The 26,337-nt window shown below is 41.7% G+C and overlaps 1 protein-coding gene across 1 annotated transcript; it reads right to left on the bottom strand.

Moving 5' to 3' along the window:
• Positions 1-1,044: 1,044 nt before the first annotated feature.
• On the bottom strand, positions 1,045-25,906 carry impg2a (interphotoreceptor matrix proteoglycan 2a). Its single transcript, XM_034574342.1, has 22 exons — positions 25,641-25,906; positions 25,329-25,559; positions 23,460-23,626; positions 23,319-23,344; positions 23,182-23,214; positions 22,177-22,283; positions 21,856-21,920; positions 21,610-21,765; positions 20,148-20,206; positions 20,022-20,042; positions 16,738-16,946; positions 14,928-14,971; positions 13,383-13,566; positions 11,975-12,696; positions 10,765-11,052; positions 10,449-10,668; positions 9,473-9,683; positions 8,116-8,304; positions 6,293-6,494; positions 5,146-5,225; positions 4,568-4,634; positions 1,045-3,016 (listed from the first exon to the last, which is right to left on the bottom strand). Exons 1-21 carry the CDS (start codon positions 25,717-25,719, stop codon positions 4,592-4,594), a joined length of 3,336 nt encoding a protein of 1,111 aa, XP_034430233.1. The 5' UTR covers positions 25,720-25,906; the 3' UTR covers positions 1,045-3,016; positions 4,568-4,591.
• Between the last annotated feature and the right edge of the window lie 431 nt (positions 25,907-26,337).

The raw sequence follows: 26,337 nt of genomic DNA, 5'->3' as shown, positions 1-26,337 counted from the left end.
TCTATTACCGCAGTGATTTCGATTTTCTAATATGAAATAAAATCAAATGACACCATCGTTGGCCACCAACACACAAGATGACCTCACCAAACCACACCAAATAAAAACCAAACCTCTGGAACAATGCCCATACAAAAAACATAACAAAAAAGGGGGCAGCTGGATGCAATTTCTTCTACATGCAACACAATGACCCATTGTACTTGTCTTACCGGGCTGAGGGTCTGTTTACAAAATGTGCTGCACTTGCATAGGAATTAAAACACCCAGCAAGACTCTGGCACACTTATAAGTGTGTGACGCAGGATGATTACTGGCATATACTCTTTTAGAAACTGTCATGGCTACAGACGAGCCTATAATCTATACCTGCTGGGGCTAATCTGCTCTTCAGATTATCTGGACGCAACTAAACAACTGACCAACAACATAGTGGAAGAAGCCAATATATCAGTGACTCTCTGCGGAGCACGGACAGTCCTATCAGGTACTATATTTGTATTTCACCACTGTTCACACAAAGACAGTGTGAAAAAGTATTACAATACAATATTTTACCCTAGTAAAAGTACTATTTTTACTATTAAATACTATTTAAACTTTGTTAGCCGACTAATGCCCCTCCAGGCTTAGTTGAAACCAAAGTATCTCCAGGATTACTGTTGCAACGGCATATACAAGTTCCATTATGGTGGCAGTGGGGATAGTATGTGCAACGTTGTGTTACCATTTGCAAGTATCTTCTCTTCGATGGGACACAGTGAGCCAAGGCAGACTCATGCAGGGGTTGTGCAGCATTTGGGGTCTAACCCCATATATCTATACATATATCTATATATATATCCCGGTCAGGTGAATCCTCTTATAAGGGTCCCCAGGATTAGACCCCAAATGCTGCACAAAATATATATGTATATATATATAAGAATAGGTATATATAACTATAAGAATAGGTACTAACCCTGCAGAGATCTAAAAAATTCCCGTAATATTGTATTGAAGTAAATGTACAATGGAGCCTGAGTCTGCATTTTATATAAAAACATTTTATTTTTGTTACACTTTTTATTAGAATGTTTACACAGCTGCACAGTATGGTAACATTGTTAAAGTGGTGAAATAGTATAAAAAGAATATGTTGATATATTGAAACAATTGAGACACATGATTTACAGCCTACAATGCAACAATACATTATATTCACTGTTATGTACATGACAGAAGATGGAGTGGGATGATTGGCTGTCTGTGGCAGTTAGAGGGTGTTGAACTGTGTGCAGACACACAAAAAGCATGTACATGTATATAAAAATGACATGGAAGATGCAGATTGCGAAAGGCATGACACTGTCACAAGAGTCTGCGTCGCCAGTGTTTATCGCTCGTGTCTGAAGGGACAGCAAAGGGACGAGAAGCATGTAATGTAAACAAGAAGCTAGGACGTGATCTACGTGTCGATCGGACCTCCGAACAGAACTGACGGTCACACTGGATGAGAACAAACGAAATAACCTTCAGATGGTAATCCGCTGCAGCTGTGAGGATCCACTCGGGGGACGAGAGGGGTCAAGCACAACAAGTCCAGGGAGGAACGTATGAAAATACCAAAGAAAAACACTGGAATTATTCTGTCAGAAGGTTTCACATTGAGGAGCAGGATAATGGCCAAACTGGTAGGCAGATCATTCTTTACCAAGAATTGCTGGTAACCTTGACGATTTTTTCAACATGAGCCGCAGCTTGAGGTTGTCTCTCTAAAGCACACATGTTATTTATAAGCTTGCTTTTCCTATTCTTTCACTTGCATTACATATGAGATCTGAAAGCAGACCATTTGATCAAATCCCTGGGCCGCTTGCCCCGGAGCATTTTTCCAGTGAAATGTGTTTTCACTTATTCCTGGATCCCAGCGCTATAGAGGGTTCATGCTCCGTCTTTCTCGCCTCACCACTGTTTTCATTTTCTCATGTCTGCAACGCTATACCTTTACAAACATAACACCGAAGCTTCTGACTGATGAGGCCCTTAAAGAGGCAGGAAAATCATCTGCCGGTCGAAAACTAGCTGGAAATAACTTTGCATTTATAGTTAAGACTGCTTTTACATTGATGAATGGTGTGACACAAATGCTAACACTAAATCTGTCCACCTTATAGTTAAACGTTTTGGGAAATATACTTGTCTGATTTCTAGCAAAAACGTAAATGCAGATTTTTTTATATTATTACGCGTTCTACGTGAAAGACAAACTCTGGATAATGTCCGGGCCCAATTTTCCAGACATTTTCCGGACTTAATGTCTGAAAGCGGTTTAAGTTTCTTCCAAAAATACTCATATATATACTCATATTTCCCAAAATATCAAAATAATACAAATCTATTATACAGTCTTGATCCTTTGGTGTTGCTTTTAAATTGTAAAGCTTAGTTATTATAAATCATTACCTTTCAAAGAGTATTTTTACATGAAGATAGCACCATTGACTAAAAAGCAGCAACTTTCTCTGCGTCTCTCGGAGGAAGACCTAAAGAGCCCATTTGAGCCTTATAGAGACACAAACTCTTATTCAATAATATCCTATTAACTAGCAAACACTATATACATATTTACAATTTTACAATCTTCCCTTTTTAAGAATGGACAAATAGAATATGATGAAACAAAAAGCCCCTAAGCAAAAGTACTACACAGTATTTCATTTGTGTCTGTGAACCTTTCAAGTAATAGGATGCGGTCCGGTCTGACCCAAAGGAAGATGGTCCTGTGGATGAGCAGCAGAAAAAAAACAAAGATCCTTGATGTCACAGCTCAAGTCAGGAGAGGAAGGCACCGAGGAAGAAGAGTCAGCAGCTCTGCCCACACAGGCAGGGACCGACGCACAGACAGGGGCCCGTCATTAGGAGAATCATTGTGTACTGAATGTCAGTCCTTTTAAACAGCGAGGTCCAGGCTCCGAAAACCACGGCCAAGAAGAAGAAAGTAACAGAGAGCTTCACGTAACACCGAGGCATGTTGCTGTAAAGCAGAAGATAGAGTATAAGTACACCGACTTAAAACACACACATAACTCTAAACCTAAGAAATTGGTTTTAATGCCTTGTAATGAAATAATATAGGCGCCATATGCAATGAACCCACTAAAAGAACAGTTCAACATACACTTATCTGCTGAAAAGATTGATACCACTCGATTGCTTGGTTGTAATAAAGCTGGAGCCGCTGATTAACTTAGCTTGGCGACTGGAAAAATGGTGAAACAGAAAGCCTGGCTCTGTCCAGAAATAAATAATCTTTCAAAATCAAAATCAAAACTAAACCATAAAGATGACAATTCGTCATTTTAGTGGGGATTTGTACCGGACTATTTCTTGGCTCTACCAAATACTTCCTGGAGAGTCGTGTGTTTTCTTGCCAGCTGCTCCTGGCCAACAACAAAACCCTGCACGTTAACCTCTGCAAAACATTGACTTGATATTTCCCCACTTTCTTTTTTAGGGATAAACAAAGGAGATGTATCATATTGATAAGTGAGCATTAGAGGGCGCTGCTGGGCAAATTCTGTTGACCCTGGACAGAGGCTGCCTTGATTCACCAGTTTCCAGTCATTATTCTAGACTAAGCCAAACGTCAGCTAGCTTCAGCTACAGACAGGAGAGTAGTATTGATGCAACAAAGTTCCTTTGTTTCCTACAACTAAATCCTGGGACAGTTGTTTCTTCTCCCATGGTGAGTGCCATTTCTTCTTCTATTATTATATTTCTAGTTTGGCCGCCATATTTCAAAAGGGCTAATACCTTTTATGTCCTTTGGTAGATATAGGATTTTATCACCTATGCCTTGTCTACACTGCGAATATTGTTTTGAATGGATATTTTCCTCCATTTAAAAAAAAAAAAAGAGATCCACACAACCTTTCTTTTACAAAATGTCTCCATCCAGACAAGATCATAAAAGTTACGATAAATGCTCAAACAGCATACCAGGGCAGTAGGTGGCGATAAAGCCTACATCAACAATCCGTCTAATCAGAGAAGAACATTGTGAGCATTTCATCTCCTTCTGACAGTTTATGTATTTACACATGGTCACTGTACACAATAGTTTTTATTTTAGGCTAAAAGAAAGTTCTCAGTCACTTTTTCTGTTCATTGCTCAAAAACACGGGGATTTCCTAAACATCCGTTTCATCTACAAAGAAAAAATCGAAGGCTGTGAGATCGGTCGGTGTTCTCGTCTCACTGACGCTACGAGAAGTAGAATATGTCCGACTTGACGGCTGTGGTTTTAACTCCACCCCTGCAGCCGCCGGCAGATCGAGTCGGCGGATCAGTCGAAAGTGGAATAGAAACTTTTTTTTATATCTGCAATTTGCAACGGGGTTGACAAGAGGCCAAAAACGCAGAGGCCCATATTCATCTAGACCATAATTTGTCCAATTCCTAAAACTGTTGATCTACCTTTGCATAGGCCTTGACAGAAAAAATATATATTATTCACTGGTATTTTACCAAAAATCTTGAGGAGGATTGTACTGGAACTTTAACTCTACAAATGATGGGGAAATACCTTCTTGTTGTTGACAGCAAAGTTTCAAGTCTGTGCAGCGGGGCCCTCTCTGGAGGTATCCATGACCCTGCAAGCACACACACGCACACACGCACACACACACACACACACACAGAAACACATTGAAAATGAGTTACTTTACTTACTGCACAGACAAGTGCCCACAACTTAACTTAGGCTTTTCTGGCACACAGAATCTGCATGGCACAGACAAGAGGCATCTTCAGCCAGATCCCTCTTAAATACCCTCACAGCCATTACACACAGACACTGTTCCTGCCAAACTGTTGGCAGACAAAGGAATGTCTGTGTGTCGTAATTGTTTCTGTCTCACTGTATCAGCTCCGGGCCTGGCTGCTGAAGATTTGGTAATGATAGATGTGTCTCCTCACTGATTTGGCATGGCTTGCATCCTTCATCTCCTCCAGCTCTCAACGAACCATTTTTTCACTTTGATTTTGTCTTTTGTCAGCATCCAGTATCTCAAACTCACTTCCCTATTTCCTCACATCCTGCCCGGCCTGTTTATCTCATCGCAGTGTAAAAAAAGGGGGAAAACAAGACGGAGAGAAACTCACGCTTGATGCTGCCGTACAAAGTCTGCAAACTGCCGGTCCTTAGCGTAGAGCTCGATGATGCGTATCCTGTCTTGGATTTCCTGCAGAAACACATGATATCAGTCCAGAGGGAACATTACATCAGCGCATCACGAGCAGATAAACAGTCAAATGAGCGGAATGTGGCTCAAACAAAACACAACAATTTTCTGATTTCAAGGATGCAAAAGTAATTGGTGGAACGAAACAATTCTGCAGCCTTCGAGTTTGCGGTCCAGATTCTTTTCAGGTCAAATGTGGAGGTGAGAAAAGAAAGATGTGCCCTGGCTGTGCTTGGTAACTGGCATCCAGATGGCATCGAGCGAGACAAATTTACCTGACTGAACTATCCATCCAGACTAAAAATTGTATTCCCCAACACACCTCCCAAAAATAGAGCTGTACTGTCTCCAGACTGTATAAATCATGAAACACAAGTTAAAAAAGCAGCATCTTTTATTCGCCCCTAACTTTCTCTGTGATCATTTATTACCTCCGCCAAGGAGGTTCTGTTTTCATCAGTGTTTGGTAGTTATTTAGCATCAAGCAAAAAAACACTGAACTGATTTCCATGAAATTGTGTGGAAGGGTGGAGCATGACCCGTGGAAGAACCTATTACAGTTTGGAGCGGATCAGAATAAATGGGTGGATCCAGGAGGTTTTTTCTAAGTGACACGAACACAGAGACGTTCTTGCGTGAGAGAGAGAACTGCATTGATGTCACTTGCGGGTATACGCACAACAGCAGTTGAAACTATGAGGTCGGACTGTCTGCGTGGATGGTAAAAACTTAATGGACAATAGTGTGAGCAAGCACATGTCACACAGTGTCGAGCACAGATATCCAATGAAGCAATTGAGTAAAACACCAAGTTAGAGTTCTCTTATATTATTATGAGACGTGCAAAACAATGTGTTGGTTCATTATGTAGCAGTAGCGGGGCACATTATAATGTGGCGGGCTGCACGCCTTATTTATTCAGTGCTTTCATTAGTCTGTATTCATGGAGAATACCTTTTCAGATGACATCAGGACTGTATATTATTATAATTATCATTTTTTAAACAGTAAAGGCCTTATCATTGTGACTCACACATCAATCACGGTACAGCGGTGCACAAACACACCTCCTTGGTTAATTCACTGTTCTCGTAGATGTGTCGTATCTCCTCGCTGCTGAAGTCCGTGGAGGCCTCACCACTGGCGCTGCTGTTCAGTGGAAATTCAGGATAGCGGCGGTAGTAGTGGCTATAGCCTGTGGTCGCCTCACTCTCATACATGGGATTGTACTTGGTCGCCCTCTCCAGAGACGGGAGACTCTCTGCTCCCCTGCAACACAACACACAGAGAAACGAGGAGAGGCCGGGTGACACACAGCGACACACTGTCTTGGGAGCCACAAAACAAAACTGAGCTGCATTGAATAAGACTTTGATTAACCTGCCCTAACCTTCTGTTTATGTCCCGGTCAGACACCAGACAATCACAAAGCCTCTTGTGTTGGGTGTTTAAGGCTTTTTGGAAATAGATCAGTGCTATATCTGATCAACTAATTGGCTGAAGTTAACACAGCGTTTCTCTGAAGGTCTGCTGTGGTACCCGTGCCCCACACACACACACACACACACACACACACACACACACACACACACACACACACACACACACACACACACACACACACACACACACACACACACACACACATATATATATATATATATAAACACAGAGAAAAAGTGAAGAAGACAGGAGGAAAGAGAGGGAGACGTTGACCACACTGCTGTAAATTATGGACGATGAAGAGATGGTGCGGTGGATCATTTTGCCCGTTCAACTGAGGATACAGTCACAGGATGTCTCAGGTTATTCTGAACCCTCAAGAAAATAACCAGACTCCTTTACTATAAAGCTGATTACGTGGAAGAGAGAAAGTCTTCAGACACACTGAAGTTTCTGTTCACTATCAAACAGTTGTGTTTATACACAGGAGTAGAGTTAATGGCTTTTGCAGGATGAAAAAATAATCCTACTGGTTAATCCATCATATGGCGTTTGTCTGATTGAGCTGCATGGTGAAGGTTTAATGTAATGTATATAATAAGTATAATAAGCCCCTATTGTTTTCTTTTATTTATTCAAACCTCCTTCTGTAGGGAGAACCACAGATTATAATCAGAGATGATTCCAACAACATACACAATAGAAGTGCAATATTATGCTACGTTTCTTCTTTCATATGTAATATAAACGCTCATGTCCAATAACAGCATTCACATGCAATTTGTGTAACATTACTGTTTTTGTTCATCATCATATTAATTCAATATCATGTGCAATATATTTATTTCAATATATTTCTATAAAATGTGCAATATCTCAATTTCAATATCATGTGCAATATCCAATATTACTAACTCCTTTATCATTTATCTGCCACTTTAGTTAAGTATAAGTTTCTCTCTCAAATGTAACTTTGCTTATCTTATTCTCATTTCTATTGATATCTACTAATAGGCACTGGTTCTGCATTACTTGGTATACACTTAATTTGATCATATTTACAATACATTTATTTTTACCTTCACTTATAATTCAGACTTGATTCTTTATTGTTTTTTTTTTACTGAATTCTATTCTACTTTATATTGTTCTGTACTGCAATTGTATCTTAAACATACAATATGTTACTCGAGCCACTAGGGGTCCCTCAATTAAAATAACAAAAAAAAGACCAATATCGATGACATGTTAAAGCAGCGTGGGAGTCAACAAAATATATAACATATGCCTAATGGTTTTTAGACATTTTAATGAAGAAATGTTACATAAAATAATATTTCTTTAAAATGTCCCCATACCCTCTGTTAATTTAGACAAACATGATCTCCTACATTAAACTTTCCTCATACATGCTGTGGATTAGTTGTTAACACATGCTCTTCCTCACCTTATGGGATCCTCTGACTCATCCTTGTCGTACTGATCCCGTAACGTCCTGGCGAGGAAAAAGATCACTCCGGAGGCCACCAATAAGAAACCGGCTACAGAGGCGATCGCTATGCCAACCACCAGCGGCTCGGACACATACTCCTCACAGTGCTCTCCTCGGTACCACCAGTTCTCCCCGACACGACACCTGAGATGACGATTTGTCAAATGTCATAAAACAACTTCTGCAACTTGCTTAAACAAACAAAAACAAACAGACTTTCTGAATCATTCAGGGAACAGCAGAACAAAGTTTCACTCTTATCAATGCTCTTCTGTTTCTTATTCTCTGTTGAATGACTAAAGAATGTGGTTAATAACAGGTCTACAGGTATGATATTCTGTATGTGTCATTGAATAATTAATGCCATGTTTTGAAATTAAAAACACGTATCAACTGTTTGTTTTCCGTCTCCATGGAGCAAAGCAACACTTTCAGATCAACAGCGCGAGGTAAACAACAATCCGACAGCATCTGGAGCTGCCTGAGTGTTTTATGATGTGGTAGTGGGTGTGAAACTAAGGTTAGCACTCATCTTGGCACACACAATCTCTCCTGTGTCTGTTCACAGTCACGCACGTCAACACTTTGCACATCTACAAAAGCCTCAATAGAGCCAGAGGACATGTTTCTATCCCTGATTGGAATAGAAGGTTTGCAATCTTACACTCATAAACCTATGCAATGTCTGTTTGGACATGGAAATGTATGTATAGATATAAATGGATCTGAATTGCAAATGCTAAAGCTGCACACTTGCTTTTGCATCCTTGAAAAAGAAAAATATTAATGTCGTTTTCAGGTTGAGCCACAGTCTGTTGGTTAGTTATTTTTTATTCATGCACATTTAATGCTTTAGTGTCAATAAATGAACATTTTCTTAAATACTTTTACTTAGGCCAAATAAATAAATATTTGAAGATGGTTAATTGTTTTTTGCAGCCAACAAAGGTGTAAACAAATCTTGATTCCATTTAAATGTTTATAGCCTCATTATATTTCATTAGCCTTGAGACCTGAACATATTTTGCGTCACAAATATATAGAACTTAATTCGAAAAAGGCTTTTTGAACAAAGGTTTGAAATGCACCGGGCATCTCTCCTCTACACATGATCCACATCCAGCCAAACCAAGCACCTTTAAAACTCACAGCTCTAAGACTCTGGCCTCCTGCATGATCTGCGGTAACGCTCGAAAATCTGTTTTGGATTACGCGATGGAGCGCTGGCGTCGCAAACCTGCAAACTCAGACGCTCTTTCCCGCACACACACACACAGAAACGATCACTTCCCCTAATCCCCCCCCCCCCCACCTGCAGATGGCTCCCTGGCCGGGGATGATGTCACACTTTCCGTCATTGAGGCAGAAGTCAGTCTGCAGATCGCAGATGCTCTGACAGGGCAGGTCGTCCACGCTGAAGTAGCCGGCGTTACAGACACACTCCGCCTCCCCCGACCACTTGTTCACCTTACACTCTGCATACTCGTTACAGGCCTGGAACTTACAGGGGTCAGCCTGGTCACCTGGATGATAAAGAGACAGGAAGAGTGGTGATTGATTTGGGGTTTGCTATATAAAAAGTGTTCGAAATTTAGATTTATCAATATGCTCCAGATTTGAAAAAGGTAACAGAGTTGAAGAAATAGACGGATTTACTTTCTTGTTGAGAGTTACATGAGAAGATCTACACCACTCATGTCTGTCTGGTAAACACAGAGTTAGAGCTGCTTAATGCAAAGAGATCCAGCCTGGTGCGTTGGCTGTGACTCAGACAGATTATCAGCGCTCATCCAAAACAAAAGCATGAATCAACGGTATCATCAATGGCCGATTACAAGCCGACTGACACACAGGAGCCTGGCGGAAGATACTACATGAGGAAGTGAAGAAAAGTTCCCAGAAAATGTTGTGCTGGGTCAGATAATATAACTGAGCTATATTATAAAAAGGAGGAGGATATAATACACACTGAAATAAAAAGGACTGCGAATTTATCAGTTTTACAAAGTGTTCTGTTGTTAATAAAATGTGCTGCAGTCCTGAAAAAGACTTCATTTCACAATTCATATTTCACCCCAGCTCTACATGTAAGTGTCTGGACAGGGGATTCACATATTTTGCAACTCTGGTTACAGATTTAAATTGAAAATGCAGAGTACTAACAATATCATCTAAATCTCAAAAAGGCGGTGAATAAGAGAATTTCCTCAGACTATTCTTTTAAGAAACTGATGACATAAGCCACAACCACATGGTGCTGTGACAACAGCAGAGCGTACATCACCCACCTGACTCGACATCCAGAGAGTACTTATCAATGGCCAGGTTCATGGTCTGGTAGGCTGTGTTACAGAAGTCTTCCAGGATCAGGTAGACGGAGCTGGTGACGGCCTGAGCCACAGGTTTACCAAATTTCATCCGGCTGTTCACCACAATGCTTCCATTCCTGAAGTTCAGGATCTCCAGGTTCTCAAAGTTACTCAGGTTGGACTGCAGGTAGGGCACGAGCTGGGAGAAAAGAGTTTAGAAAGATCAAATTGATTCTACGAATCAGTAGGGAACAGTGAGAACGATGATAGCCATGAGTGACTGGGAGAAGTTTACCAGCTCTAGAAAGCGTTGCTCCAAAGCTTTGTACTCTGGCGAGCTCTTGTTGAAGAGATCGTCGGAGAAGATCATGTTGGTCACCCTCAGGCTGAAGAACACCATCAGTGCTCGTCCAGGGTTCGCAGGCATGGCGATGCTGACCTGGTCGGTGCCGTGTGCCACACCGAACGGGAATCCAGTGCTGCCCTCCTCCGTGTGGTTAATCAAACCATAACCGTAATGAACCACGTCGAAGCCCGGGTCTCCAATGGTGGCATCATCCAAGCCTTCGATAGAGGTCTGGATCTGAAGGAATAAAAAAAGAAGATATAGATTTTAAAAAAAAATTTGCTACAAAAACAGCATCCTGTTTACAATGCTTGTTTTGACTTTTGTACCTATTTGTTTAAAATGATAATTTTGTGTATGGGTGGTTTTTGCTTTAGCTGATGCTCCTTAAATGTGCTGGGATGTGCGTACACTATCATGAGGTATTGATTGATTACCTCAGTGTATGTGTCATTTATTTTTCTGCAGAATTAGTCTCACCTACACGAGTGTTCTCCAGGTCGCATGACTTTTTACTTACTTGCTAAAAATAGTTCGCTCTGAGTTCCAACAGTAAGTGGACCAGGATGGAGGTGACACTGTCAGACGTTAATTAGCTTAATCTGTGATTTGTGCACAGCGGGTCCATTAGTCTGTGAGTCCACGTGTGCTATGATTCAAATCCTGGGGTTATATACCGAGGGCTGAAGTTACTGGACTGTCGGTTTTGACAGTCTGGCCATTTACCATCACCACAAAGAAATATATAAACTACTGTACCTCCCACTATGTACAATGCAGGAAAAACTAAGTTGCCAATTACTGAACGGTTAGCGTCATTAGCAGGTTAGGCTAATTTGGTTCAAATTCTTCAATCCGAAAAATATTGTAAGAAAAGTGACTGTTTGTTTGCTATGAGCTGCTATAGTCAGTAAAAATGCTGTTCCCATACTTTTTATGTATTTTTTTTTTTCCTTGTTGACTTTGTTATGTGGATAACGAGGCCAGGACCCGAGCCAGGACGGGGCAGGCTCGGTTAATTCTCTGGGTTTGGACAGAAACTTGCGTCCCAATCTGCACTTTAATGTGCACATGTGGTCTTGTTTTTGCAAGACATAAGAAGGTATTATAATTATGCATTCAAAACCAAATCTTGTTTCAGTTTTCCTCTCATTTTTACCTCCACCAGTGAAGGGATGAAGATGTCAGGTAGCCCCTCAGAGGCAGGGTTCACGTCAGAGACGCGGGTGAAAGGCGACTCCTTCTCCGGAGAAAGGGCGGTTGGTTGGGCAGGATTCAAAGAATCTGTCCCAGGTGGTTCTTCTTCATCGATGTTCACCAGTAAAACCTCGTCCTCTGTGAGATCTTCTGTTGAAATTGAGGGAGCTCCTGTGGCCTCGTTCTCTACAACCGGAGCTTCAGGTGTTTCCAAGTCCACCTTCACCTCTTGTCCTTCGCTCTCTGCTGCTGCCTCCTCCAAACCGTGATCTTCAATTACAGATTCCTCAACAGTTACAGATTCGGTTATCACCTCCACCGACTCTCCGTCCACAGAAAACAGGCCAGTTTCTGCTGATTCTGGTTCTGCTGCTTCACCTGCTACATCTACAGCCTCAGGAGGCGGGACGAGAGCAGGCAGACTTTCTTCTTCCGTGGTTTCGGTCACAATTGTGGAACTCTCCGTCTCCTCTGGAATCTCCACGTCCTCTAAGGCTGGGGTCGGCCACAGCAAGTCCTCCAGGTCAGAGCCCGAGGCCTCGATCTCCATCGGCGGTTCAGGCAGCGTGATGTCCTCTGGCAGCTCAGTGGAGGGAAGTTCAGCCGGTAGCTCCTCTGGTGGGGGGTTCTCTACAGCAGGAGTCTGCACAGTGTCCTCCAGCAGCAGACCCTCCTCCTCCATGCCTGGAAAAACAAAGATAATGAGTTCAGTTTGCCTGCTGGTCTCCCTTTTCAGAAACTGGCTGCCTTTTACCAGACCTCACAAGATCTATGTGGCAAACCAGACAAAATATTTTCATTAAGAGATTAACAAAATGAGAACTGAAAGACATAGAACAAATTTTGTGCAAACACAACTTTTTTGTAATGTTTTGGACTGCATCCTCGAAAATAAGAGCCCAACTGTTTTTTTCAGGGCTGATACAGATATAAGGGAGTAAAAGAATTTGATCCTGAATAAATATTGAGAAAGATTCTTTGTTCCTAAGATGTTGTTATCAAACCCTCAGGACAAAGAAATATAATTGAGGCTTGGTATTTTAAAGTTTAACCATAAACAAAAAATATAAAATATATAAATAACTGTAAATAAAAATAAAATACAAATACAACAAAATATATAAAACTTGAATTCGTAAAAATAACGAAAAATCGTAAAATTCAAACCTACATTTTTGATAATGTAAACAAAAAGTTAATATCAGCAAACAAACAAAAGATACTGATATGTTTGTGAAAGGCTCATAACGAACGTTATTATCATTTAGGCTCTATCTGAAATCCCTGAGTAAAGTGCAAGACTGTTTCAAAAAGGAACAACTAGGGTGAGGGGGACAGGGGGACAGGGGGACAGGGGGATTTACACTCACTGTCAGTTTCAGGTGCACTGGTGACCAGGACAGGAGCCGCAGACACAACAGTGCTCTCCTCCAGAACAATAACATCGTTTACTGCCGTTGATGCTGTGACGGTCTCTGAGGGCTCGGGCAGGTCGACATCTTCGACGTCCTCTTCCAGGATCGTGATCTCCTGCGGCTCGTCCACAACAACCGCCTGCATCACAAACAGCTGTTGTTATGTGAACTGTTTAGAGATATTTCATCAGCGTGAGCTGTGCAGTCAGGAACTGATGATTGACACACTGTTTCACATGTACAGGTCAGGGCCAATCAGAGCTCCTGTAGCTCACTGCTGACATATATTTACACTGGGATAATCCGTAAAGGGTCTGTCTGAATTAAGGAGAAAGCAGAACCAGGACATAACTGTTTTAATGAGTAGATCATTTCGTCCTTTGTAATCATGACATTGAAGTTGTTGTTACAATATATTTTATGATTTGTTTGGACCCCTGTGTGTGTTTGTTTGTTTGTAAGCTAGATGACACAAAAACAGTTTAACAGATGACCATGAGACTTGGTGGAAGGACGTGATATGGGTCAGGGAAGAACCCAAAAAATGTTGTTGCAGATCCGGAACAGGGGGTGCAGGAATTTCTTTAACATTGGGATAGGGAGTTTTTCATCATTTTCACTGTTATCCCAGGGAATAATTTATGGACCTTGATGAATATTATTTCACATTTAGAGAGCTGATATTGATGAGATTGAATTTAACAGGACTATAATATATGTATAAATGTATTTACTTGTTTTATTACGCAGGATCAATACTTCCAATATTAACTCAATGAGAACTACAAAAAAAGCAGAAGCTGAATCTAAAATGTTCCGAGTGCAAACTGGGTTAGTGAAGTGCGCCTGTGGCACAGTAGCTCTCCGCTCTAGACTTTGAATCAATTACTAATGAAGTTTGCCAATTCCCCCAATTTATCTAATGAGTCAAATTAATCACCCGGTAAACGGAGCTATAAAGTGAACAAGCAGACACATTTAGTGCAACATAAACTCTGATGATCATTAAAGTACACACACACACACAGTGTAACTCGTCTGAATGGACTCATGTGTGCAGTGTCTCCTCCTGACGCTCTGTGGTGTGGTGCACTGAAGCCTTTGCCCCAGAATAGCAGTGGACTATTATAGAAAGAGCCAAACTAATCCTGAAAGCTTCACTTCATCCTGGCTGGTGAGCTCATCCCCTACCTGCACTCAGTGGTGTGGCTCTGGCTAACATCACAAAGCCAGTTACAGGTAAAGCCAACATCAGTCATACTACAACTGTCAGCGTCATGAAACAAGAGCGATTCGTCAACTTTGTGTGTGTGTGTGTGTGTGTGTGTGTGTGTGTGTGTGTGTGTGTTGCTGAAAGAAGCAGGGAAAGCCTGGAGAGAGAGAGAGAGAGAGAGAGAGAGAGAGAGAGAGAGAGAGAGAGAGAGAGAGAGAGAGAGAGAGAGAGAGAGAGAGAGAAAACGATGGTTGTCACAATAGCTGCGGAGGTAACTTGTAACTCACCATGGCTCCGTCTGCAGCGCTGACAGACTCTGGGATTTCAGACACTGTGAAACCAGAGGTGAAACGAATATTAATACAAACTGACACAGAGGAGGCGAACGTGCCAAACGGCCTGAATAATCCTGCCTGCCAGGATCTAGAAAATCATTTAACAGTCGCCGCTTCGGCACTGACAGCCTCCATTCCTTCGTTACCTTCGGGGGTAAACATCCACAAATCAGTGCTAGAAATCTGGAGTGAATATCGTCCACTGTGAGCCAAGGCTATTACTGCGAGCAGAGACAAAGCCAAGCTGTGCCTTTAAGTTCCCCCAGCCACACATGCCGGCCATATGAGACTGTTTAGCCATTATTTCTCATGTCACAGCCCATAACTAATGGAAGCATTAGATGGCATCCATCTGCATGGGAGGTCGCTAACACTGTAAACTAATGACACACTTTCTCTGGAAAACATGAGTTGGGGGGGGGGGGGGGGGGGTCCTCACAGGAGGAGGTGGATGGTATAGACATTATCACACATCACCTTCAGTTTCCTCACATTTCTGGAAAACAGCCCCGAACAGAAGTAAGAGGTGGCTACCCGACTTACTTTCTAAATCCAACAGATGTAATGGTTTGGATCACCCTACAGTGTGTGTGTGTGCGCGTGTGTGCGTGTGCGTGCGTGTGCGTGCGTGTGCAGTGACTTTAAAGGGGAACGCTGCCAACTCATCCGAGTCTGTTAACAGGTATTAGGGAGCACTGCTTCATGTGGGTAAACAAGAGGAGCTTTTTTGTTACCTCCACCAACAAGGTTATGTTTCCGTCTTGATTAGTTAGTTAGTGGGATTACGCAAACGTCACAGGACAAAACATGAGGTACACCAGAGGGAACGGACCTAAGCTCTGAGGTCCCTGTGCGCAGCAAAGAACACTAGAATCTAAAAACTAAGCAGAAGCGGCAAATAAATACAATGAAATAAAAACAATAGAATCTTTTTAAGTGCTACTACAAAGGCGACTGATGTTCCTTTGGGTTCTTGAAGTTGTTTTACCCTCTCATCTGAAACGCTGCTACAGAACTGTAGAGAATGACCTGGATGACTGAGCATCTTCACAGACCTTCTCTATTATCTCCCTGACAGAAGAAAACCGACGCTCACAGCACTTGTTGCTTATCGAATATGACTCAGCCAAATCTCCAACTCAAGGAAGGTTTATGACGAGGAAGAAAAGCATGGAACGTGAAATATAAAAGATGATTGTGCCGAATCGATTTGATTCTTTGTCCTATGCCGTCTGACAATATCAAATCAGTGGAGTTTAAGAGTTAACTGTGATTATTAGCTGGGTGTAAGCCAAATTAAAGGATTAAATCAAAGCCTAAAAACCTGAGGGCTCTGATTTCAAACGTCCTTTTTTGCCGAGTTCGACTCTGCAGACCGTTTAATAACGAGGATTTAACTGTGGCACAGAGTAAATACACAGATCTTATAACTGAAGACTCTGTTATTTGTTCACGTTTAGCTGAAACTCGTTATAAATACGTGTCTGTGCTCTCTGACAGAGAAGGCAGACAAATGGGAAACAGATGAGACTATTAAATCCCTGGAACGTTTTCTCAAGTGCTGTAAGCATACGTTGTAATATTGCTGCGTCTACGGTGTCTCTATTTGATATGACACTTGGACGTTCGCCCTGGCCTGCGTGCACGTCCCCTGCCAATGTCTTCCCAAAGACTTTGCTGCAATGCCAATGAAATAATTGGCTAAAGAGAAAATATAAAAGAGGCGCGTGTGAGTTCTGTTACAGAGCAGTCATCGTCTTACCAGCCTCCAGCTCGTTGTTTTGCAGAGCCTCAGTGACAAAGTTCTTGACCTCGCTGATGGTGTGCACCACTGTCGGCCGCTCCTTGACCTCCTGGTACGAGTTCTCCACCCGGTTCGACTGCAGGGTCAGGTAGTCCAGCTGTTCGTTGCTCACACCCGCTGCATCCACGGCCACGGTGACGGCGTAGTCCACCACCACGCCATCCAACCTGAGGACACAAAAGAAAACTCAAAACGAATTCAACATATAATGACTTTTGTTTAAATTGTACATAATTATATTGTTATCAATTCATATACTTCATTGTACTAATTAATATCTTCTTGCAAACTTTAACTGTAGATCTCAAGAATTGAACTGTCTTTCATTAATATTAGAGGCTAAATGAGATACAGTCACTATGGAAAACACTGTAGAATTTCCCCGTCGTAAAAAGTCATGGTTTCTAGACTTGCTTTTGAAAAGACTGCATTAAAAAAAGTGGACCCGACACTGTGGATGGAACCCGGTGATCACTTGATCTGTAGTTTCTCCTCCTCTTGTCTGTTGTGTCTTGTGTTCTTCTATCATCATTATTATGTCCAAAGAGGACGTTACATGTATGTTTTCATTGAAGTTTCTTTGTCTGTTAGCAGGATTACCTAAAAACTACTACGAAGAAGAATAGGGTCCGGGCTGAGGAAAAGCTTGTAACCTTTTGGAGGGGATTAGATTAAGGGGAATAAATGTCCCTTTTTTTAACAGCGCAAGATATAGTGTTTTCAACATTTTAATAAATTTTTCAGCAAATAATGCAGAGATCTTGATGAAAGAAACAGACATATGTAGAGTGCTAATATCCATGGACTCTAATGTATCTTGTCTCAATACAAGATGGTGATAATGAGGCCAATCAACCGGAGGTATGTGCTCTCCATAGTGTCATGACTGTGCAAAAGCATTTACATTAAGTTGACTGCTGAATATGTTCACATATTCTCACACCTTTCCACAAGCTTGTTAATGGATCTTATGGAGACATTGTTTCCAAAGTCAAAAATGATATTTTAGTCAAAATTCTCATTCATTTTAGTATTTTTTATTCCAGCCATATTCCCTAGTCCTCTCTCTGTGTGTTCAAAATCTAAATATATATTGAATTTATATGCATATTTTTACCAGGAGGGTTTCATAGGGACTTTCGGGGGCCCTCAGGCAAAAGGGACTTGGGGGTCCTGTATCGAACCCAAATTGCTGTTGCTGTGGACTAACGTAATCGGCCGTTGTCAGGGGCAACCTCTCAGCTTGGGGCCCCAGGCAATTGACAACTTAGCTTTTACAGTAAGAAAGTGGTAAACAAGTGTCTCCTTGATGAGAGAGCCGTTCTCTAAGAGGATGGAAATCACTCCCGCATTAGTGTGATTTAATATCAGACTTGTGAAAATAGTTGTAGAGCTCTCACAGATGACTGATGACTGCAGTGATCTACTCTCGCCTGGAACGCAGGGGTTTCAACCATATATGTCAGAAACGGGCCGAGTCAGCAGAATGATCAATATCATCATAATAAACATGGAAATCTCACAACCGAGATTCCAGACGGTGGGAAAAAAAACCATATATCAGCCTTTATTTGACTACTCTCCTCTCTGACCTAGTTTGTGGGGATTCTGGCAAACAGCTGAGCACGGGCCAAACCTCAGTCGGCCCGTTCAGACGGAGATCGTTATTTTCCCCCCTTTAGCTTCACACACTCACACAGAGCTGAGATCTGCAGCGTGCAGCAGCAGTCACTGAACCACTGTGGGGAAATGTGAGCATATTTCTCAATGTACATAATGTTATCACCAAATTCCAAAGTATAGGGAACAATTTAATTAAAATAAAAAGAGCAAAGCATGCATGTTTAAATGTATATAAACTTTACTTGTAGTGTACAGCAATTGATTACAACTCAATCATTTTATTATAATACTTAGTAGTACAATTTTAAAGTGATTTTACTTCACTTGAATATTTCCATTTTCTGCCAACCCATAGTTTTATCCCATAATATTTCATTGTATTCCCACTCGCTGAGCACTTTATTAGGGACACCATTATCATACTCGGCAGAGCTTCTCTTTACTCTCAAAACATCCTCAGTGTTTTGTGGCACAGATTCCAACAGATTGTGGGAAATATTTCATTCTGGTTCACGTTGTCAGCTGCAGATTCCTGCTGCCACATCTACAACATCCATAGGTTTTCTGTTGGAGTGAGATCTAGTGATTGGAGGCAGTTTAAATCCACTGCACTCATCGTCAAGCTCATGAAAGCAGCTTGAGACGCATTACCACACTGGAAGTAGATAAGTGGCCATATAGAGGGGCACATGGTCAGGAACAATATTTAGATAGTCATTAAAATTATTGATTGATATGAAGGGGCCCACAAGAAAACATGCCCTACACCTTCAAACCATTACCACCAAGTTCAGTCCATGGATTCATGCTTTTAAAACCAAATTCTGACCCTGTCGTCTGCAGCCTCAGCAGAACTCATGATTCATTACACCAGGCTACACTTTGATTTATTCAACCACCTCAACCACCCCAACCCCCCCCCCCCCACCACCACCACCACCACCACCACCACCACCAAACGTTAGATGACAAGACTGACATTTTTATGTGTTAAGCTATGTATTTGGAGTTAAAGGTGGCAAATTAGAGCGAACAACAACTGGTAGGTGCATTTATTTTTTGAAGACTCAGATTGCCCCTCTTTATGCTACGCTAACCTAACTGGCTGCTGACTGTAATCTTACATTAACCATATAGACTTGAGTCTGAGACCTTTAGGTTTAATATTTGGATACTTCCTCCACTGGTCGTACAGTAGCACAAGAAACTGTCCCTGCCTTTTTTTTATTTCACCTCTTAACCTCTTTTTCCTTGGCACATACTCCATCTTTCCCTCTAGACCTCCTCCTCCGCCTCTCCGCCCTTCCACCGGAGGCTGATTGGTGAGGTCGTTAAGCCCCAATAATCGTCTCTATAGATGAACAGATGCTCGCTTGGTTGGAGCCATCTGATCCCACTTAACAGGTGAGTGACCGTACTAAGATCTTTACCACAGGCAACTAGTGACACAACTCAACACGTGCCCACACCCACAGGTAAACACAGAGTGGGATGAAGGTGACGCCACACACACTCACACTGCTGCAGCTAAGGAAATGTTGCTGGGGATCTCAGGGCTTAGATACAAGACAGGGCAGGAGGAACAATTCAAGGTGAAACTGCCTGAACTGATGACTCACCCTTGGCTGTCCTTCTGAGGCCTGCATGAAACACAGAGAAGCTGTTAAACCTCTGCAGAGAGCGGAGAAGGTGTTGAAGCTACAACTTCTGGTCGTAACGTGAGGACACAGCAGAGAGAGACTGACCTGAAGTCCATCACTGACACACTCTTAAACCCAGGAAGACCCTCCAGAGCCTCTGCGATCTGCAAACACAAAGACGATCAGGCATCAGATGCGAGACACAGCTAGTTTGTTTTAGATCATGTTTTCCCCCGTCTGTTTGTCTGTGAGCAAGATTATGCAAAACCTACTGAACGGATTATTCCGAAACTTGGAGGAAGGATGGGGTGTTGGTCAGGAGAGAGGCCATTTGGGGAATAACTCATGGATCTTGATGAAGAAAATCAGGCACTTTAGGGGGGCTGATTTCTGTGAGTGTGTGTTATTTGATGCAGCTTGATTGGATTTTAGTGGATTGTTGGGCCTTGGCCGAGTTTATCTGTTAGCAGAGTTAGGCAAAAACTACAGAACCAATTTCCACCAAACTTGGTGAATGGATGGAGCCTGGGCCTGGGAAGAACCCAATTCATTTAGGTGCAAATGCAGATTAATTAAATTTTTTTCTTTAACTATGTTTTATGACAAATAAATCATTTAGGTCATCAGACCACTTTCTTTTTTTCTTTCATATTTCCACAATAAGAGCTAGACAATCGTGTTGAGGATTTTTCGGCCTTGGCAGAGGTATGAGCTCTACTGAGTGCCATTCTAAAGTTATGATTAACTTGTCTGGCAAAAGAAATCAGATTTCTTGGTACAAAACAAGTAATTTTGAGTTTTTTATGCTGTGGCCCCGATCTTTATCCTCAAGAGGCACACTACTGCACCATGGTCACCTTGAAAATAACTTTGTCCCCAAGGTCTCTTACATCTAAACTCACTGGCCGAGTTCATTTAATCCACCAGAGAAGGATGATGCAAAAAAAATCTCTCAGGTCTGTTCTCTCCCCTACCTCATTAACTACCTCCGGTCCCTGTCCCTCCACAATCCGCCCGTGAGCTTGTGTGTAAAGTGAAGGTACTGTATGTAAATCCTATGTGTACAGCAAATCTTGGCAGAAAACTAAATTCAAGGAGAATTATTAGTTCCTTTACAGACATAAAATCAAGTATGTGTTTAAGATGTGTTTGTTAACAAGCTGTGTGTGTCTGTGTGTCGATCTGACTGCTGGGGAAAGCACATAAGAAACTCGTTGAATTTTGGGAGCACCCGTAAAACCCCTGAAGTCGCCTAAGGTGAGTATCTGTGCAAACATATGTAAATTTTATCTTTTCCCAAAATGCATCATTAAGCTGTATTTTTTATCACATGGTTATTTCACCAAAAACAAACGTAAAAAAATTAATAAAATCTGTGCTCTCTGAACCCCGGCCTCAGGGAGGTTGGGTTTAACCACCACCGCAGTTAAAGTGCACGTTATTAAAGCTAACAATGCATCCATCACAGAACATAAACCCGGACATACAGCAGGTCCAGACCGGAGCCAAGATGCAGCAGCAGTGATGGGAGTCATAAAGAGCGACAGCGACTGAGCCAGAGACAAACCTTCTCTGCCAGCTGTCGACTGAGCATCTGGAACTGGAGGCTGGCTGGATCCTTGAGGTCGCTGCTGTATGCCTGTCTGGTCAGGAGGATGCTGAGCTCCACCACCTGCTCCAGCATGGCGGGCGTGGGAGGCTGCACGACGATGTCATTGTCCAGCTGCACCACGAGAAGGGGACACAGTTTAAATGCAATGCACGTGCATATATTTAGAGTGAAAGGTGTATGGATGTATTTGTGTGCACTCACCGTTCTCTCCGTCACATCTGGGGCGATGGTGATTGCATCTACCACCACCTCCTCCTCTCCCTTAGCTACTCATTGGTTTGTTCATGTGCAAAAGAAAATAGAAGATGTGAGTTTATTCCAGGTGGATGTGAGCTTAAACCTTTAGTAACTACGTCCTCGACTGATTCCTGATGGCTGCATAGATTAGATTGTCCTGACCCTGAGTTCTTTCTAAATCTCGGGCTAAAGTGGCCTAAAGCCAAGATCACCTGACCAACACACGGAAAGATGCATTAACATTAACACACCACAGTGAAAGTTAGATATTAGATCATGTGTGACAGGTGCTTATCTGAACACCATACGATTTAGCTTCAGCGAACAATGTCTCGTAGCAGTGTTGTCTCTGACCTGGCTGAGGAGCTTCTGATGTGTCTGGTGCCGGAGTGCTGTGACGGAAAAGAGACCCACAAGACATGACTTAATAACTATAATAAAAAGAATACACAGCACACAGGCTTTAAAGGGGGATGCACACTCTGTAGGGATGAGATGAGACTGACATCGTTTCCTTTTATAAATATCAAAATCCCACAAAGAGACAAAGACAATAACTTTCTTGTCTGACAAGTATTGTTGCAGGCAAATAGGTTTTTGTTCCTTTGTCATGGAACTGCAGTGTTGTCCTAAATTATTAAAGCACATTAAGTAAACTTACATTTTCCATGTCCAGTTTATTTTAATTTATAATAACTGAAATAATAGAAACAAATTTTGCAATGCAGTTGTATACAAGCATGAAAGCATTTGTGAAGTGTTTCTAAAGGCAAGTTATTTGTTAACAATTAAAACTTCTGCTATATTCTATATGTTTATATGTTTATACAGCAGCCGCAAGTTCTGGATAAATTTGCAGTTGTTAAAAGAAAACCATGAATAAAAGTGTTACACCAACTATGGTATAATGCGTTATAAGCTATTTAAAATGTTTATATTGTTTTAAAAGATGCTACATGTGGGGTGGGTCAAAGTTAAAGGTAAAGTGTAAAGGTTTGGCTCATTTGTGTTCTTGATAGTTTTTGTATAACAATAATGTGCAGGAATAAGCTATTGAAGGTTGTTGCTATATATAAAAAATGGGATTTGAGAATTAATCAAAACCCAAAAGAACAATGAGAAGGCAAACACACGACAGTAAAACATAATAACATCCAAGTGTGAGACACACAAATAGAACAGGGAAATAAATTCAAACACAAACTGATAAACAGGAGAATTCTGACCTCGGGTTGTAACTGACGAGTGTGAACATGAACAGGTTTGAATGAAAAGTCTAGAATAACTCACCTGCACATATTTTGCCAGGACTTGGTGGGTTCACTACAGACAACGAGAAAATCAACGCATTTTCAAAACTCAGATTTTATGAGATCGGAGATGTATCATTGAATCAGTGTGTGAGCACATGGGAAGTTTTATTTTACCTTTTCACACCAGGCCGTGACATTCTCTGAAAAAGAGAAGAAATATTGTTTAGTAACAGTATCAGCCGCCTGCAGAGATGTTTATTATCCCCTGTGCTGCTAATATACAGAATTTGATTCAATCATTAATCATCCACAAACCTTTTTGACCAGAGTCTCGTGCTCCTCGGACTGGCTGAAGTAGCTGCCAACATTCTGTGCCGTGACTGTGCCTTCCTGGCACTGGCTCATCCAGCTTTGGTACTCCTCTTGCTCGGGGAGTCGGTCCCAGAAGATCTTGAAAGCCTCCCATATGGTCTCCTGGCACACTGGGCAGAGCAGGGAAACACAACATCCACTTAAAACTAAGTTACACAGCACATTTGGAGAAACATTTTCCATATTATTTTTCTTTCTACAGCTCGGTAACGACTGTAGTGCACTTTAAATTCTTGTTAAAGGCATTTCAAGGTTAGAAAACCCACTCTGCTGGCTCATTAGTGGAGGAATAGTCACTTTTAAATCGTTCAAACAATGAAAGACCATTTGCAAAAATATATATCATCAGCTCAAGGTGCTGACACTCATATCTTACTCTGTCTGCCATGTTTGCACCATGACATAACCCCCTTTTCATGAGTCAGCTGACTGGGCACTGATCCAAAGTCTGTGCATAGACATATGGTCCAATCTCCTCTAATCAACGCCGTCTGTGAGACACAAGACTCGAGTGGTCACCTCTAGATCCAAATCCTACTTCTTACATAATAAACGTCAACTTTTCACCATTTACACCCTCACAGACACACATATGTTGAACACTCCTCTGCACCTGGTGCCCTGCAGCTCCCCGTGCATCCGTCTCACACATATTCTCACTTAACCACAGATGAATTGAGCCGTGTATTAAATATCTAGATTCTCGACTTCATGGAAAGTAGAGCTACCCCAATGCAAAAACACATCCTGCATTTATAATAGCACTTAAGTGGTTAAAGTGCTTTCACTGGCCTTGTTGTCTGAACTTACTCTTATTTTTTACGTCACCTTATATCATTTAATTTGATAATTTAAATTATTTCATATTGTTCGATTTTATTTGTTTCTTTTGACGAATGATTGCTTGAAATTTAAACTGTTTTTTATGTTTTATCATTTCATCTTGTAAAGCACTATGTAACTTTGTTTTGAAAGATGCTATATAAATAAAGATTATTATAAGTACTGTATTCATATTACTACACAAGTATTATCATTAAAATACACATAAAGTATTAAAGTACTGAGTATTAAAGAAAACTGACCCACCATTGCTATTCATATCATTAAAAAAACTCTCCCTCTCACCCTCCTTTGGGGGGGTGGTATTGTCTATATATATAATTTATTTTTGGTTTCTGATTAGTGTCATTTCAGCATTTTACTGTTGTATTTGGTCAAGTTGGAACTAATTTGAATAACTTAATACAGTGATTGTTCATTTATTCTATAAAAACTGACCATATATAATCTTTGGAGAGAAATTGCCCCAAGTGATCTCAACTCTGCTCAGGGCCAGACCCTCATACCAAATTGGAGGTGGTTGAGGTGCATTGTGGGTAACGTAGGCACCAGATATTGATACGATATCTCTGACTCTGCTGTATCGATTTTCTTTTTTCTTTTTAAACTACCTACAGTCCTTCAATGCCAAACTGGTTGAGTTCTCGATGAAACCTTCACTACCTGCAGGAATAGACGTCACTAAGTGATTTCATTTGTAGTTTGCTTAAACCGACTCTTTAAGGACACACATCTGCCACACGTAGACCACAGTCTGTTTCAGTGTAAATCTCATCAGGCCTAATTGCTCTTGGTGACTTCCAAGATGTTAAAGATTAACACTCTATCCTAATGGACTGATCTCACAAAACCAGTGTATTCATCTTCTCTTTTCACCTCCTGCTGTTTGGGTCATCACTCCTCATCCCACCAGACAATAATCCTGTGAGCGTTTCTCTACACTGTGCAGTGAGCTCCTCTGCATCTCACCTCTCAGATGAAAGTAGCTCAGGTGGTTTGAAACAACCTGCTGCGCTGTCTCCTGCGCGCACAGTTTGACTCCGCTCCGGAAAAGGATGTTCCTCTTCTTTCGAGAGACGACCACGTGGCCTTCGTGTGAAGCCTTCGCATCGGATACTCGAACGATGTGTGGAAACGCCACCGGCTCCTGACTGTAAGGCAGACTGAGTTGTCCCATAGAGGAACCTTCCAGTGTTGCACCTGGAAAAGACAGACAGTTAGGACTTAAATTTGAATCTTAGAAATGGACCGGATGCTGGTAAGAGGAGAATTTATACATACCTGTCCTTATGTCCAAAAATATGACAAGAAAACTGAATGCAACGGGATAGAAAACACATTTCCACGACACGAAACTCATATTAAATCCGTGGTTGTGTTTAAATCCGTAGAAAAGGGATCAAGAAAACTTTTACTTCCCCACAAGTCGTGCAACAGTGATGTGAACAGCTTCTTACAAGTTTGCATAGTTCGGAAATCTCCAGACGTGGGAAAAAAACAAAAATCCCAGAAGCCCAATGCTAGCAATCATTTGACGATACAGTCGCATACTGGTTTCTGGAGAGGTGTGTCCCATGGTGCGGAGAGAGGACAGCTCATGGCTCAGGTAAGATAGGCAGATGGCCCTCAGAGAGAGAGGGGGGGGGGGGGTCTTTTTTTGAATGCCCTCTAATCCTGTTTACTCTAAGCCTTTTAGAGGAGCTAGTTAGTGGCGCAGTGCTGGTGAGGGAGGGAACTTACTGTGGAGAAAACAGCTACGGACAGGAGGTGAGAAACGCTGCAGAATCAACAACAAGCGCAGGAGACGCAGCACACATGGATATTATGACAGTTGAGTGACTCGTGTAGGGGATTGATACAGGAGTTAATGTCTTCTGAAGGAAATCTTAACGTCTCTAACCCTGGTGGTTCAGTTTCACAGGGGGGGGTCCCAGCCTGACAATCGCCTGCAGACATCATAATGACTCGTGTCTGGTGC

Source organism: Hippoglossus hippoglossus, chromosome 21 (genome assembly GCF_009819705.1).
Source record: "Hippoglossus hippoglossus isolate fHipHip1 chromosome 21, fHipHip1.pri, whole genome shotgun sequence".
Taxonomy (NCBI): domain Eukaryota; kingdom Metazoa; phylum Chordata; class Actinopteri; order Pleuronectiformes; family Pleuronectidae; genus Hippoglossus; species Hippoglossus hippoglossus.
This window is presented reverse-complemented; position numbering and strand designations above follow the sequence as displayed.